We start from the raw sequence: 15,614 nt of genomic DNA on the forward strand, positions 1-15,614 counted from the left end.
GCTTATGAATCGTATCAGTACTAATAATCTTCCACAAATAGGGTACAGCATTACCAGCCAGTCTTCTATATCATTTACAATGTAAATAATCTGACAATTATAGTAAGGAATTGTATCTGTGAACTGATTTGTCAGAAATTGCTCTGTATCACAAAATTATTTGAATCTACAAGTATAGCTAAGCATATAGAACAATAGCATATAGAACAATGGGTATCACAGGAAGTCACTGCTTTCGAGACTGATGCAGGCACACTAGGTTTGCTTTCATGTTCAATTTTCTCTTCGCTATTTTCCAGTATAATTTTATTTTTAAGTGAAATAACCATTTACTTCCTTAGAATCTCTCTTTTGGTACAGAGAGAGTCTACAGTGATGTGGTTAAGAAGATACAGTGTAAAAACATTACATGGCAGAGCACTGGAGAGGGTTTTGTTTTATTATTTGAAAAAAATGCTGACTGAAAATATATATCAGGGACAGCCATGGAATGCACTGGAATACATATAATGTGAGGAAAAAAATGTGGTCATTTTACATCATTTTTTTCAAGAAAGCAAAGCAGATAAACAGTAAAAATACAAAAGTATAGTATAAGGAGAAAAAGTGAGGGAATGGAGATCTAAAGGAAAGAATAAATCTGTGGATTTTTAGCTGAGTGAGTTGCTGAAGTTAAATGTGTTCATTTGTTCATTTTCATACAAGCCAAGGATACATTCCTGATTTTATCGCAGAGATGTCCTAGCTAGTTCTGAAGTGCTTTGTGTCTGTGCTTACTGCAGCCTGGAATGAAAGGTGCTTGGTCATACTCCTCCGCCACACATGGACAGTAATTTTCTGCCTAAGCCAAAAGATTGCATTGCTTCTGAGAATTTCATAAGACCCCAGGTGGCCACCTGAGTTTCATTAGCTGCACGTGATAGTACACAACCCTCACTCAAAAGAATCGGCAGACGCAAACCTAGAAATACATGTATTCTCCCCAAAAGTCACACTCAGCAGAATTTGCTCAAGGAAAAAGATCTGTAACTCTTGTTCTTACATGCATTCTTTCCTTTCTGTTCATCTGCAGGGACTCTGTCTGGCAGTATCCTTGCATTTGGTAAATGCGTGGGGTGACAGACATAGGTATTCCTCTCATCCTGAATCTAAAATTATGATACAAGAAGATGTGTGCAGGAAGGATGCAGACAGAAAAGTGTGGCCTTAGTTCCAACCTGGCAAGCTCAAATTTATCCCTCTTAGGAACATAAGAGCCAACCCACAGCAGTTTCCAGGTAGCAGGAAGATCATCCAAGCTGAGGCTGAGTTCAAGTTTTAAAAGATTACATGTAGTCTACATCAGTAAAAATCCTAAAGAAAATCAGTGCAGGGTTTTAACTTTTCTTCCAATTTTTTTTATGTTGTTTTTATCCAGCTAGTTTGTGCTCACAATTGTTTCTGCTGACATAATTTTTCCTTACAGAAAAAAAAAAAAGAATATTATATTCTGTATTTCACAATTATAGTTGTTCAAATTTTGGCTAACATTCAGCACTTGGAGAATCTGCTGACATTCTGAATTTGGTAAGAATCCCGAAGCAGGCAAACTACAGAAATCTTCTGTCCAAGCTGGAGGCCTCTATTTTTACCTAATGTCTCAAACTGGTATTGAACAGCCTTGCTAAAGTACTTTTTTTTTTTTTTTGCTTCAGAAGAGTTGAGATTTCACCCTGAGAATAAATCTGTATTTAGGAAATGAGAACTCATATTATATCTTCTGGCAGCCCTCCTCTGTTTTGTAAAACAGGTGCTTACCAGAGTTCCTCTGAAGCTGACAAAATGCAGAGGGTCAGTCCAGCTGGAGTGCAAATACTGCTAATGCAGAGGAAAAGTCATTATCTACTTTAAAAAGTGGGAGCCCAATGCCCATTTTCCAATCTTAAGATTGCTATCATCAGCTTAAGTTAAGAAAACAGAGCTTCAAAACACCAGGGCCAGTGAGCAAAAGAAAGCATTTTCTGCTCATCTGCTTAATGTGGAATCAGTTGATACTAAAGCTTTTGGAGTAAGCAAATAAAATGAAGGTGGATAACTCATAGGCTGGATTAGCAAAATAGCTATTCCATTTTATAATAAAGTCCACAAAGGTTATTTTCTTTAGTAAAATATTATGCATCATCTAGACACCATGGGAAAAATAATTCCAAATATGGCTAAATGAAGCAAACCTTCAGTACAGGGTACCTACAGTGATATTCAAAATATGAATTTGGTGCCTGATACGCAGTTTGGGAAGTATTTAGATGTATTGATCCACTAAAATAAGATGGGAAAATCTATCTGCCATCAGCACCTATCTATATGATAAACTACCAACGTAACAAAGTTACGCATACACAAAAGCTGTAGTAGAATGCAAACAAGGTCTGAAGTGTGTCTGAAGATATAATGGGGGAATGGTTTTAAACTAAAGTAGAGAAGATTTAGATTAGATGTCAGGGGGAAGTTTTTCACTGAGAGGATGGTGAGGTGCTGAAGCTGGTTGCCCAGAGAGAATGTACATGTCCCACCCCTGGAGGTGTTCAAGACTAGGCTGGATGGAGCCCTGGGAAACCTAATCTAGTTCTTGATCCAGTGGTTGGCAACCCTGCCAGTGGCAGGGAGATTGGAGCTTGATGATCCTTGAAGTCCCTTCCAACCTAAGTCATTCTATGATTCTATGAATCTGTGATTCTATGAAGTTAAGCTGTATTAGCTAGAGGTGAGATAAAGCTAACTCATCATGACAATGTTTAAAGTTTTGTTCACTCATACCATACTGGATCACAGCACAATATTACGGATACCTAAGATTCACTCCTCAGCTATTCCCTGGCCACATACATTCTGGTAGAAAGAAGTGTTTATTCGCTTGCCTTTCTCCTACCAGATCTATTTAGAGATGGTCCTGTAGTTAGAAAGCATAAGACTGCTTTCATTCATTCATTTTATTCTTCAGACTAGAGTTTTGTCAAATAAAATCATGGATACCCAAATCTTCTATTGGGTTTGGTTCTTCAAGATTCTGAACTCAACTCGATCTGTAAATTGTTAGGATGCAATGTGTAATGGTGCAAGAACTTCAAAAGCTCCTCTGGAAAGAATGTCCTTTAATTAACGGTACTTCTCTAGGTGCTAAATCCCTAAGTGCCATTTAGAACTAAGTGTGACCAGACTAAATTGTTCCTTGCAGTATGTGCATTTGAAAGCGATGAGATAGTAATCGGGTGGTAATGTGGTGCATTAGAGTCAGTATCATGGCCAGAGGAAGCTCACATGGTAATTGCAATGAAGCATGATGTTATGGTTGGTGATGGTGTTGTTCAGAGAATCTCCAGGGAAAGTGTGGTTTTCACAAAGCGTACTGAGATTCTGCTGTGAGGTAATTAGAAAAGCATGACTGATTTTTATTTCATTTCATATCCTCTCTTCTTTAGATATAACAGTCTGAGAATAACTAGAGCAACATTATGTCTTGCTGAAATTAGCTAACTGGCCTTTGTTTTGAAAAGAGCAGGGTTCTACCCAACTCCTTCTCTTTGAAAGTTAGCTTTATAAAATTTAATTTACTGACACAGCATGTATTTCCAATCCTGACAGAATTAGTCACAGCACAATATCAGTGTCAGGATTTGTGTTTAATTATCATTTTCCAATGTTAAATACCTTTTAAACTCTTCTGATTAATTCTGTTCAAATGTAGAACTGAGTCTGGGGTTGAGATCTACCTTCTTCAACTCTTCAGATAATCACAAAGAATGACCTCACTTACAAATATTCGTCCCAGAAAATGTATGCATTATCCTAAATATTCCAAGTTACACTTAAATTTCCCCTACCATGACTTTTTTTGTTCATAAAAATGGACTAAGTAGAAATCAACATATGAAACTGAAAAATCCTGGCTGGGGGAGGATCCCCCAGAAGTATATAATGCAAATGATAAAGTATATGGGATTTAATCTGAGAGCTGGGCATAAAGGTTATTTGGGATTGAGCTCTGAGTAATCTCAAATACTCTCCTGCCCCCAGCACTGCTCAGTACTAGTTGGAACATGGCAAGAATAATGGCATAGCCCACAGCTCAGCATTTTCTGCCTGGTTGGTTCTAAGAGAGATCTTAATTTGCTAGAGTGGCATATGATAATATTGCATTGGAGAGGAAATCAGCCAGAGATACACCATCACTGCCCTCTACTCTCAGCAAAGCAAACAAAGACATGGAACGCAGCACACTGCTGGTTATACACAACACTCACTGCCAGCAAACCAAGGCACTGAATCTGCATCCTGAAAATGCTGTGTTTGCAAACATATTTAATTCCAGTTTATTGCATCCTTATTGATTTTTAAAATACATGCATGAATTATACATAGTATAACCCTAATATAATGCTTTTTGTTTGATTTTCTTTACAATTTTAGCTCCAGAAGTGTTCCAGGCCTTTATGGACGGAGGCCCAGGATACTCATACCCTGTTGACTGGTGGTCTCTAGGAATTACAGCATATGAATTGCTGAGGGGTTGGGTAAGAATAATACAGTTAGTTGTTGTTTAATCTGTTGCCTGAAAGAAGTCCAAATGTTTGCAGTTTCCCTGAACATGCCCTTAATGATAACACTGGAGTGACCAAGGCTGAGGCTGTGGTCGGGGATGCAGTTCTGGGCCCTTCCCAGCTGACAACATTCTTGGGAAGGTTTCACCTCGCACTCATGTTATGAAGTTTGTGTAAAATAGACATAGGCTTTTAGTGTGTGCTAAGGTTAAAGCACAATATTTCAATGGCTAATCAAAATGCTGAACTAGAAACAATGGAATCTTTTACAGAGTGAAGTTCAATTATCTCTGGCTTCATTATATCATTGATTCTCTTATATAATGTCTTAAAGAAGATAATATCCCTACATCACTGACTCAATTACAGAAAAATGTTTATCTGCCAGTTCACTCATTAGTTATCTAATCAATTCTGTGAATAAGCATAATGAAAAATCTTTGCCAAAATATTTCACATGGAATGGCAAAAGTCACAGTTCCGATACAAAGATCTCTTTCTCCCATGCCACATGTCAGTACGTGCTCTCAAAAAAAACCCAATATTATTTAAAAAAATAAAAAAATACTTAGCAATTTTTCTCTGTCATGATTCTCAATTTTTATCTGAACAGTGAAGTTCTGGCGGTGATAAGAAAAGTACATTCTGAATCCCAGCTACAGAGGGAAGTGCTAGATAGGACATAAAATAAAATGAAAAAAATGTCCATCTGCTTTTATATCAATCCTTTCACCACAGAGCGTCTCCAAGAAAGGAGCACAATCAGTGATAATGTAAGGATGGCTGAAACTCCCATGACTAATCACAAAAGTTACCCAATCACTTTTGTAAATGAAAAAATGATATAGATGGGTATCTATTTGCCAAGATCAGTACAGTTGTCTCTGAATAAGCCTGTCTGGCCAGAAACAAGGCAAAGCTGAGACTGAATCAAAATGTTTTTTTTCTGAATGCAAACACTGCCATCTGTCCATGCTCCAGTCAACCAAGCCAGCTGCTTGTTTTCTCCCAAAGAGCAGCCCTTTCCTTTGAAGCAAAGCAGAGGGTGGAGCCCACACCTTCGCATATAACTGGAAAAGGTGTGTTTTTTCCCCAAATTGTATTTCTTTGTGTTTTCAGTCTTGTTAAGGCCTAAACCAACAGGAATAGAGACAAGGGAAGTATAGGTAGTCTGAGGCATGGTGCTTCATCTGAGGCATGTCTGCAACAACCTCAAGCTCCAAAGCTCCATCTGCTGCAGCAGCTCTGTGCAGATGGCTGTAAAGGGGTAGCACACTCATATGGGGCTGCATAGTAAGCAGTCCCCTTCACTACCATGCATCCCACCCAGCCTCAGAGGAGGACGATAAACTGCAACAGTTCTTATGCCTTGTGTTCTACCACCACGCACCCAGGACAGCACATTGCTTGAAGTAGCCCTGGATTTTCCATCTACAGGAGTAACACATTTGCACATTGCTGTTCTAATAGCATTTGGCTCCAGATCTCATATCACATATCATACATTCTATAGCTACTATGTAAAGCCTAATTCACAAGCAACCCACACTCTATCCCAGCTTTAAAATATACCTCAACATAGAGCAATATTCTAACAATTTTCATCAAAAATACAAACCTTTAAAAATGCTTTTTTAATAACTAAGAAGTAAATTTATGGGTAGTACTTTTATTTCCAAAGGCTACATTTAATAAAAGATAAATCATAGCAATCTTCAAGATCAAAGCACTGTGAAGCCCAGGCACTGCAGGTCCATAGAACACCTACATCCATGCAATGAGTTAATTTTTTCATACCTCTTTTTGAAATCTAAAAGATTGAGTTGTGGAAAGTCTGAATTCTTACTGTGACTCTCATGCAGATTTTTGTATGCTCAATGTCTCTTTTGCTGCTCAGTAAAGTCAGGGTTACAAAGCTTCCTTTAGCTAGCAATATTGTGTTTGGTTGCTTTAAATCACAAGTTTTTCTAGTACTACAAGCTAAAAAAAACAAACCAGTAAATTAGTAAGTTCTATTTTCATATGAAATGCCACAGGAACAAAATTATTCACTAACTAATTTGAATGGATACTTAGCATGAGAGAAAAATTACAGAAGAAATGCATCTATGAGTAATTATATTCATTATAATCAAAGAAAAGAACACATGCAATGAATGATTAGTTTAAAATTGTTACAAGATATTTTGACATTTCAATATCTCCAGTACAAACACTACTGAGCTCAGGGAAACATGAATTGTGTACATTTGTTATCCACTCTTGCTGAATTGATATTGATTTAACTTAATTCCAGAGGCCATATGAAATTCATTCAGCCACACCCATTGATGAGATACTCAACATGTTCAAGATAGAAAGAGTCCACTACTCATCTACATGGTGCAAGGGCATGATAGCATTACTAAAAAAGGTAAGAAAGCTCCAACACCTTCCATCCTCTCTTTTCTCCTTGCACAGAATCTCCTCCAGCAACGCAGAACATCAGGACGCACATTAGATAGCCAAAATTTCAAAGATAAGGAAGTAGTGCTTTTTCCTAAGGTTTTCCAAATGTTATTGATGTTGTATTTTTTCTTAAGAAATTGTATTATTCTTATTCCTAAACTGACACTTTAAATAGCCAGAAAGAAGCAGAAACCTAATATTTTTTATTTTAAAACCAATTCACTAATGACAACAAAGCTTTAGGAACATGTAATTCCCAATATGCTCCCTGACTATCTGCTGCTGTTTCCAGCCAGGGACCTTAGAAATAAAAAAAGGCTGCATTTCTTGCTATCCCATGTTGCTACAGATGCGACAGAAGTCAAGCCACTTCACTGGCAATGTTGCTAAGCTACAAGATGGGGTTCTTTTTCAATGTGTCATGACCCTGCAAGGTGTGTTCTTCTTAAAACCCCAGTCTGTTTTATTTTTTGCCTGCACTATAAGGTTCATCTAGCTCTTCTAGGCATTTCCAATTATCAGTACTGAAGATGTTATGAATGTGTGAATAGAGAAACAGAAGAACTTTTCCTTTTGCAGCAATGAGCAATCTATTTTTAATAAATGGAGCAACAAGGTGGCCAATTTTAATTGCTGCCAGCATGCTCAATGTAACTATATCTTCCAATAAATTAAAGATGAAATACAAACTGTTGGGTGACACTGAACTGTGATGTTTCATGTCACTTAGACTCTTATCTATTTGTAAATAGGCTTCTGTTACTAATTCGTTTATACAGCTCATGTTTGCAGCAGCCATCTGGTAACAGTCAAATTATATATATACCCTATGAGTTATTACTTCCATCTTTTTGGATCATACCTTCTAGAACTTGTTAGAGAATTCCCTAGCCATGCTCACACTCTATATTGTACCATTACAAGTAATGTCTGATACATTTCCTGTTTTATATGGCACCCAGTCCCTTAGCAAATTTCTTGTGCTTGATCACAGCTCCTCACCAAGGACCCAGAGTGCCGTCTTTCAAGTCTTGCAGATATCCAAAGCTCTCCATACTTAGTTGATGTCAATTGGGATGCTGTTCTGGAGAAAGCTGTGACTCCAGGCTTTGTTCCTAATGTAAGTTGACATGCCAGATAAACAGCATTTGCTAATTCCAACTTTTAGCTTGTTTACACTTGCATTTACTGCTTTTCGGTGATTTACCTCTCACAGAAGCTTTATTTTGGATTTTGCTTTAATTTACTCAGTTACAGCTAAGAAAACTCAGCCCACTTCATTAGACCATGACAAAAAAAAAAAACTAATTAACCTTTGTTCACTTTCAGTCCTCTTTTAAATAAAAAAAAATGTTTTCTGACTGCTTTTCAGCTGTTAGTGTCAACTGTCAGCTGACACTGTATCAGTGCCAACTGTGAGCCAAAGAACACCAAGAATGTTGTTGCTGTTCTTATATTTAGGCATTTGGCATAGCATTTACAAAGCTTTTATTATCTCAGTATGCAAAACCTTTTTCCTTCAAAACAGTTGCAGAATGGATGACCTATTTCCTTTTAGACAGTTTCCGTTACTAAAGCATTCAGAATTTGCGAGGGAATTTGGTGGCAATTCTTTTTCTGTGATACTATTTTGTTCTTATTTTGATTGTTATTCGTAAGTTGAATGGACTTGAATGTCATGAATAAGCAGCAGTAGCGTTAACACACTTCTTGACTTGGTTCAGTCATTGAAGCTATATTGCACCATAATTCTTCTCCAAACAATATATATGTAGTATATGTAGCATACTAAGGATGATTTAAAAAAAAAAAAATTAAACTCTGCTGCTAAGAACTGGATACAAATCAGTTTTGGTTTGGAAGTGTACAGCCAAGCAACATGTGTCACTCTACTAGCCCTAACTGCTTAGCAGGGAGGTACGGTAGCTTGGCTGTACTAATAGGAACTAATAACAGGACTACAACTATTCCACATCCAGCTGGCTTACGTACAGCCATCCCAGAGGCTGGGCATAACAAAAATGGTATGGTCTCCAACTGACAATTTCAAAAGGAACCATGAAACCTGTGTGTTGGGAACTACTTTTTTAGCCAAGTGTTTTTTCCTCTGTGACTGATGTTGACAATGGTAAACATATTGCATTGTTGCACAGTTTCCATTAATTTTAACTGCTACTTTTAAAAAATATGTCCAAAGACATACGTTCTTGTCACTTTGGAAGTCACCATTGTTGAATTTCGGAAGGAGTCTAAGTTTAGGAGACATTAAAGAAATAAGAGTTGAGACAGTTATTTTGCTCAAAAAATATTATGGTGTGAAAGACAGATGGAAAAGGATTCAAATCCCAAGATTTCTTTAGTTTATCACTTTTGTTTCCCCGATTTCAAAACCTGAAGAACTGCAAGAGGGAAACCATAATACCAGTAAAAATGAATAGCCAGAACAGTTCAGAAATGTGAAATTACATTTGAGTTGCAAGACTGGTCCTTGCTTAATGCTGGGAAAATAATATCCTATCTTTAAAAGTAGAAAAACAGTGGTTTTTACCTAAAGAAATCAATCTGAAATTCCTATTAAAAGCTCTGCACTTCAGGATAGAGACTGATATTGCAGAAGTTGTTCCACCTGGTCAATCAGATGTACTAGGAAAAAACAATGAAAATGTGAGTCAAAGTGTATTTTCCAGGCTGACACATCTTTACACAGTATGCTTTGCTATTTCACGAGACCAGGTTTGGTGAGGCATTTCCCAAGAGCCTTACTCTCTGTTGACCAAGGAAAGCCTTCACTGATTAACTGAGACCAGAGAACAAAATACTTCTTGGTTTTCAGGTTTTAGGAGAGAGGCTGAGTTGAAATCAGTGTATGCCATCATCTGGGTAGAGTCTTACTTTAACAGCTTGGTGTTTCATTCAAAAGCTTGTCTTGCCTTCCCTCCCTCTGGAGTCTGACCCACAGAAACATTTTTGATTGGATTACTACTAGCGTTTCTGTACGATTTACTTATTTCTTTTATTCAGCTTAGCCATAAACAATGCGTAGTTTTTTGTACTGTTAAATATTTAACAAAGGAAGCAAGAATTTAAATTAATTCACTTCCATTTATTAAACTTAATGCTATTACCACTGACCAGATAAACTGAAAAACATGCAATGATGCTTCAAAGAGTAACTTTGAATCCTTTCGTATCAGAAAGGAAGATTGAACTGTGATCCAACATTTGAACTTGAAGAAATGATCTTGGAGTCCAAGCCCCTCCACAAAAAGAAAAAGCGACTCGCCAAAAACAAATCCAAGGATGGAACTAAGGAAAGCTGCCCCCTGGTAAGTTGGAGTCCATAGTTTCAACCACTGGCTTGTAACATATAGTCTGTAATGAGCAAAGTAACTGAAGTTCTATTTTACCATCTGTGAAAATACAGTTGGTCTCTATGTTCCTCTGTGTTTACATACAACTGCAAAATCCTTCTCCAAAGACTAAAGCAACCATTTATCTCAGTGAAATAGTAACAGTATGTTGCAGCTATAATCATTTTTAAGATTATAACTGATGCCAATTTAAAGCATAAGAAGAAGCGTTGCCAGTTGCAAATATACTTCCCACACATGGCCAGACATTTAGGAGTATTTATTCACTGCTAGTACCAAAAATGAGAAATATGCAGTTAAGTATTTCTTATTTATAAACATTTAAAAGCTGTCTCTCATGGCCTTAACTAATGTGTTCCACATGGAAAGACATACTGAATAAACAGTCTAAAAATTTGAGGAGACAAAGAAATAACCATTTTCCTGATACGAATTTTCATTTTATTGGGGTCTTTCTAATGAGTTCTGTTGCTGCTCCTGGTAATTTTAGATGCTTACAAAATCTATTTTTCTTACAGTCAGACTTAAAAATCCCCAGGAATTTTTTGTGGGGAACACCTCCCAAAGCAGAGAAAGAATGATTGCACTTTTAAGGCTCGCTTATGAAGAATCTTCAAAATACCTTTTGGTAGTATCCATTCATAAGCTGTTTTGTTTGATACTGCTTCTGTTGGTGTGATTTTGTCTATGATTTTCTGTCATTTCTAATCAACCTTTGTGCTGTTTTTTAAAGAACGTACACCTGCAGCAGTGCTTGGAAACCGTTAGGAAAGAATTCATCATATTCAACAGAGAAAAGTAAGTGCATTTCTTAATGCCTCTTTAGCATTCACTACTGAAATTAATTTGAGAATGATTTTTTTTCTCCTACTCTAAAGAAAAGTGGTTAATGATCACATCAGTAGAGCTAAAAACCTGGCTTTCTACTCATCTCATCCTCTTAGTTTCCAGTGCAATAATTTTGTCTCTGAAAGGAAGCAGAAGTGCCTATGGTGAAAGTAGGTTAGAAACATAATATCAGTGTCCCTAACACTGCTCCAGAGAAGCCATTAACAATTAAGGAAAGGGAATACAATGCAAAGGACTGTTTTTTTTTTCAGAACTCAGAGGAGGGAAAAAAAAAAAAAAAAAAGAGAAACCCCATGAAGTTTTAACAATATGAATGACAGGGTTCTGACTTGAAAACCCTATTCACACTCCACCATCAGATAGATTGTTTAATCAGAGGCTTTTTCAGTAAAGCAAGATATTTAAGGTATATCATAAATAGAGAGTGCTTCACATTTACTTGACAGGGAGAATCAGTAGAAATGCAAGTCTGAAGATCAAGATATCAATACTAGAGACATGGACTAGTGCGATAGAAAGGTGTTACAAAGAAAAAATACTTACCCATCTCCGAAGCTCCAGGCTTACAATGGAAATCTCACAAGGGAAGGATCTCCAACCAGAGATCCTTTGAAAGCAGCAGTCAGCCCTTAAATGAGGTCTAAGAGAGGTGCAGCCAGGCTCCACCCCTTTTGGTCACACAGCTGAATTGCCTTCACCTGTGCTCCCAGTGCTGACCCGGTCCTTTTCCCAGCTGCTCAGTCAGTGGTTCAGACCACGACTCAACAGTTACCATACATGGATATAACTCATAACAGGAGAATTGTTTGTGGTTTTGGTCCATTTTTCAATTTCATTCAAGTATGTTCAGTGGTTTTATTTGACCTGACCAGGTATTTACCTAGATTTCCAAAGTCATATGATCAATAGAATTCTTAGGAACAACTGCAGACGTTGAAAGACGTTAGTTGTTTCTACAAAGACAATATCCAATAAATGATTATATCAGTCTTACAGGTGTTAATCCCAAGCACAGCTTTAAATTAGTTTCAATTAACACAGTCAGATGCTTTGATATTCCTCCGTAGTCCTCTGCATTAAGCAGAATTGATTATACAGTCTAGCTGTTTGAAAATATGCTAAGTAATCACAATTTTTAAAATGTAGCCTCTCTTTCAAGGGAAAAAAATGAAAATCCCCAAACTAGAAGTATTCTAGGAAAAATTACAGGTTGAGCAATGTAGAGTCACATAGTAATGTCCTGATAGAGTGTAGAATTAACCATCCCAGTTCTATATCTTGCAACTCATTACTTGTAAAATATTTGCAGAAGAAGCAGACTGTTTTTAGAGAATATCTCACTGATATTCTAAGGTTGTGTCTCTTTTTCAATATGTACCTTTAATCTTACAACAGATGTTGCAAATCTTGAAATAGATTGTATTCATTTTCATTTGGAGAAACTCAGAAGACAAGCAGGAAATAAAAGGGTGTAATTAAGGGGGGACAAATGGAGCATTAGGTTTAAAGATCACTATGCTAAAAAAATGCAGAAAAAAATCAAGAGATTGATTGAAGTGTTACTAAGCAGTGCAAGTGGGCATGTTGGTGATGGATTGATGATTGGATTAGATGATCTTAGAGGTCTTTTCCAATATTAATGATTCTATGATTCTACGGTTCTGAGTTAATGCTGGCAAATATAGAAAGTGAAAATCAATGTTAGCAAATACAGAGTGTACAAATTTTTATTTTCCTGTTGCATTCTAAAGTTCAGTATATAGTCATGGGTATTCACAGGAATGATTTAAGGAAGATGAGCATGAGGAAGTATCAGTACATACCTTTAAGACATGATTACACACTGTCCCAGTACTACATAAAATAACATAAGAAAAACAGCCTTTTGCAAGCTAATTTTGAAAGTGGTGGAGCAAATTTTTTGTATTCTTCTGTAAGAGTAGCAGCAAAGTCTCTTTCTTAGCTTCAAATATAAACTAAATGGACTGTGGTCTTGAATGTCCTGGATCTTGGTTGGAGATTATGATCTTATGTTGATTTCAGGGACTTGTTTAGCTCTTTCTGCTGACAAATTGAATTTTTCTATTTTAAAATTTATTTCTACAGATAGATGCTTTATTATGTCTAGAAATGCAGCACCAAATATTATGCAGAATCTGAAGGCATCTTACTAGCAATTTTTCAAGAAGCTGATCTTATTTAGAAGCTGTAGGCTATATTTTCTTCAGGCAATAAATAAAATATTGTACAGATAAAGCCATGACGTTACTTTCTAGCTTCATTAAAAAGCTGAGCATGGATTATCTTGCTATTTTAGCGCTGTAATCACTAAAGAAATCTTCATGTACATCTACATTTGCTTATGAATGTTCAAAACCTGAAACAGCACAAAATGAAGAAGCAGAAGCAATATTTTCTTGTAGAAGAATCTTATTTCATATCCTTTATGGTTCCTGAGCCTCTTCCTCTCCCTGAAAGATGTCTTAAAGATTAAAGAGGTGAGCAAATAAAGAACAACAGAGGAAACACAGGAAATATCTGCACCTCAGGCAGAATAATCCTTCAGCTGAATGCTTCACAAACTTGTCATCAAAATTATCATACTACTAATGAAATTAAAATCATATAGCCACATATTACTAAATAGAACATGCATTAAATAGATACAATGCATATGGATTCAAATTCTGAATACTTACTTTAATTAAAGGGATGGAGCAATGAGGAAAATTTCCATATTTTAAACAATCCAAATGGACTTACTAATGATTTTAAAATCGAAGTTTTTTCACTTTAATGGTAACATCCTGGAGTAGCATTGCTGTGATTTTCAGATGTCTAGCCTCCATTGATTGAACAGTTTTGACTCTTTCCTAAGCCACTAGGGCCCTATTTGTTTTAGTAGTCATTAAAAACAACTACACAAAAAAATTATGCCACAATTTGAAGCAGTTGGATGTCTGCTTGCACAACCCCTCTCTTTTCTTGCTATACTACTTAATGTTCAGCCATACCTAGTGCTTTCCTGACACTGAGCAGCTGCAGCTGTACAGAGGGCAGTTCACTTCCAGAATAAAGAGGAAAAGCTGAGTGACCATACTTTAGATATATGAAGATGCTTAAAATCTTATTTCCTGATTTTGTCCATGTCATATGCAAAAAATGTAATATACTCTGTATCAAATTAATGTTCACTTCTTTTGTAGTTCCTTTTCTTTTCTTTCAGATTCAAATTCGGGATCCCCAAATGCTCCCATTCCCTTTCATTGCAGTTTGATTGCAATTGAATACTCATAATGATTTGCAATATATCTCATTGAATGTACTTTTCTTAACAGGTATTCTGTCATTTGGAGATATTTATAGTTTTACAATCCCCATAATATCGGAAAATTTTTTGGCTGAGACTATGGAGCAACTTTTTTTCTTTTCCCACTTCTAATCTTGATTCATCTTAAGTCAATCTCTATATGAGCATTTCAAGTGTTTGTGCTGCTCTTCACTGATCTCATATCCCTTTTTTAAAGCATATGTCTGCTTTTGAAGATTTCTCTTGGAATCTCACACAATTGAAAACATACCTTTCTCAGCATGATTGAACCTAGATTGTTTTTTTGTTTTGTTTTGTTTTGTTCTGTTTTTTTGTTGCTAATCCACTGTGAGGTCACACAGACTCTTTTACTTCTTTCTTTGTTTACCATTCATTATTACTGGTTTAGTATTACCTGTCCAAGTGTTCCTACTTTCTTGGGAAACCAATCTGCATAAAGATTTAAGCACTAGCAAGCCTAAGCTGGTCATCTTTCTACAGGCATACCTTCAAATTCAGTTTTGAGGAAAAAGAGGTCATACAGAAACTTTCAATAATGTGTTCCCTTCACAGTTTCATGGAAGGAAAGGAAAAAAAAGATTAATGAATATTTGAAATCTCATTTTCAAAGCCTTCTAGAAAAAAAAAAAAAATGGCTGAAGTTTTCCCAAGCAAGCAGACACATGATTGTAGTTGCTACACTTCACTAAATTAACATCCATCTTCAGGAATGAAAATCTGTGGGGGAAGGGATGCCTATATCAGAGTATTCTCATTGTCAAAGCAATGAAGAGGACCAGAGGTTCAGGATAATTAGTGTAGAGCCTCAGCAATGCAGACAACCAGAAATGAACGTCATGAAAACAAATCAAAAGTCAATTCACGTAGGCAGAGGAATGGCAAAATCATCTTCATTTGTATGCATCTGAATTTGGAAACATTCTTACATTTTATGATTCTAAGCAAAATATAATACATTTTTTCGTAAGGCACACTGAATAAAAATCATATATATGATAAATGATGACTCCACAACACATCACAATTATTCAATGATTA

The 15,614-nt window shown here is 36.4% G+C and overlaps 1 protein-coding gene across 1 annotated transcript in view; it reads left to right on the forward strand.

Annotated features, from left to right (window-relative positions):
• The window catches only part of STK32B (serine/threonine kinase 32B), a 146,401-nt gene that overhangs the window by 118,989 nt on the left and 11,798 nt on the right, over positions 1-15,614 (forward strand). Inside the window, exons 8-12 of the mRNA XM_031588368.2 lie at positions 4,447-4,550; positions 6,874-6,990; positions 8,020-8,145; positions 10,220-10,351; positions 11,130-11,194. Coding sequence (XP_031444228.2) covers positions 4,447-4,550; positions 6,874-6,990; positions 8,020-8,145; positions 10,220-10,351; positions 11,130-11,194 — 544 coding nt within the window. The remainder of the gene's footprint in view (positions 1-4,446; positions 4,551-6,873; positions 6,991-8,019; positions 8,146-10,219; positions 10,352-11,129; positions 11,195-15,614) is intronic.

This window comes from Phasianus colchicus, chromosome 4, assembly GCF_987193195.1.
Source record: "Phasianus colchicus chromosome 4, bPhaCol1.hap1.1, whole genome shotgun sequence".
Classification (NCBI taxonomy): domain Eukaryota; kingdom Metazoa; phylum Chordata; class Aves; order Galliformes; family Phasianidae; genus Phasianus; species Phasianus colchicus.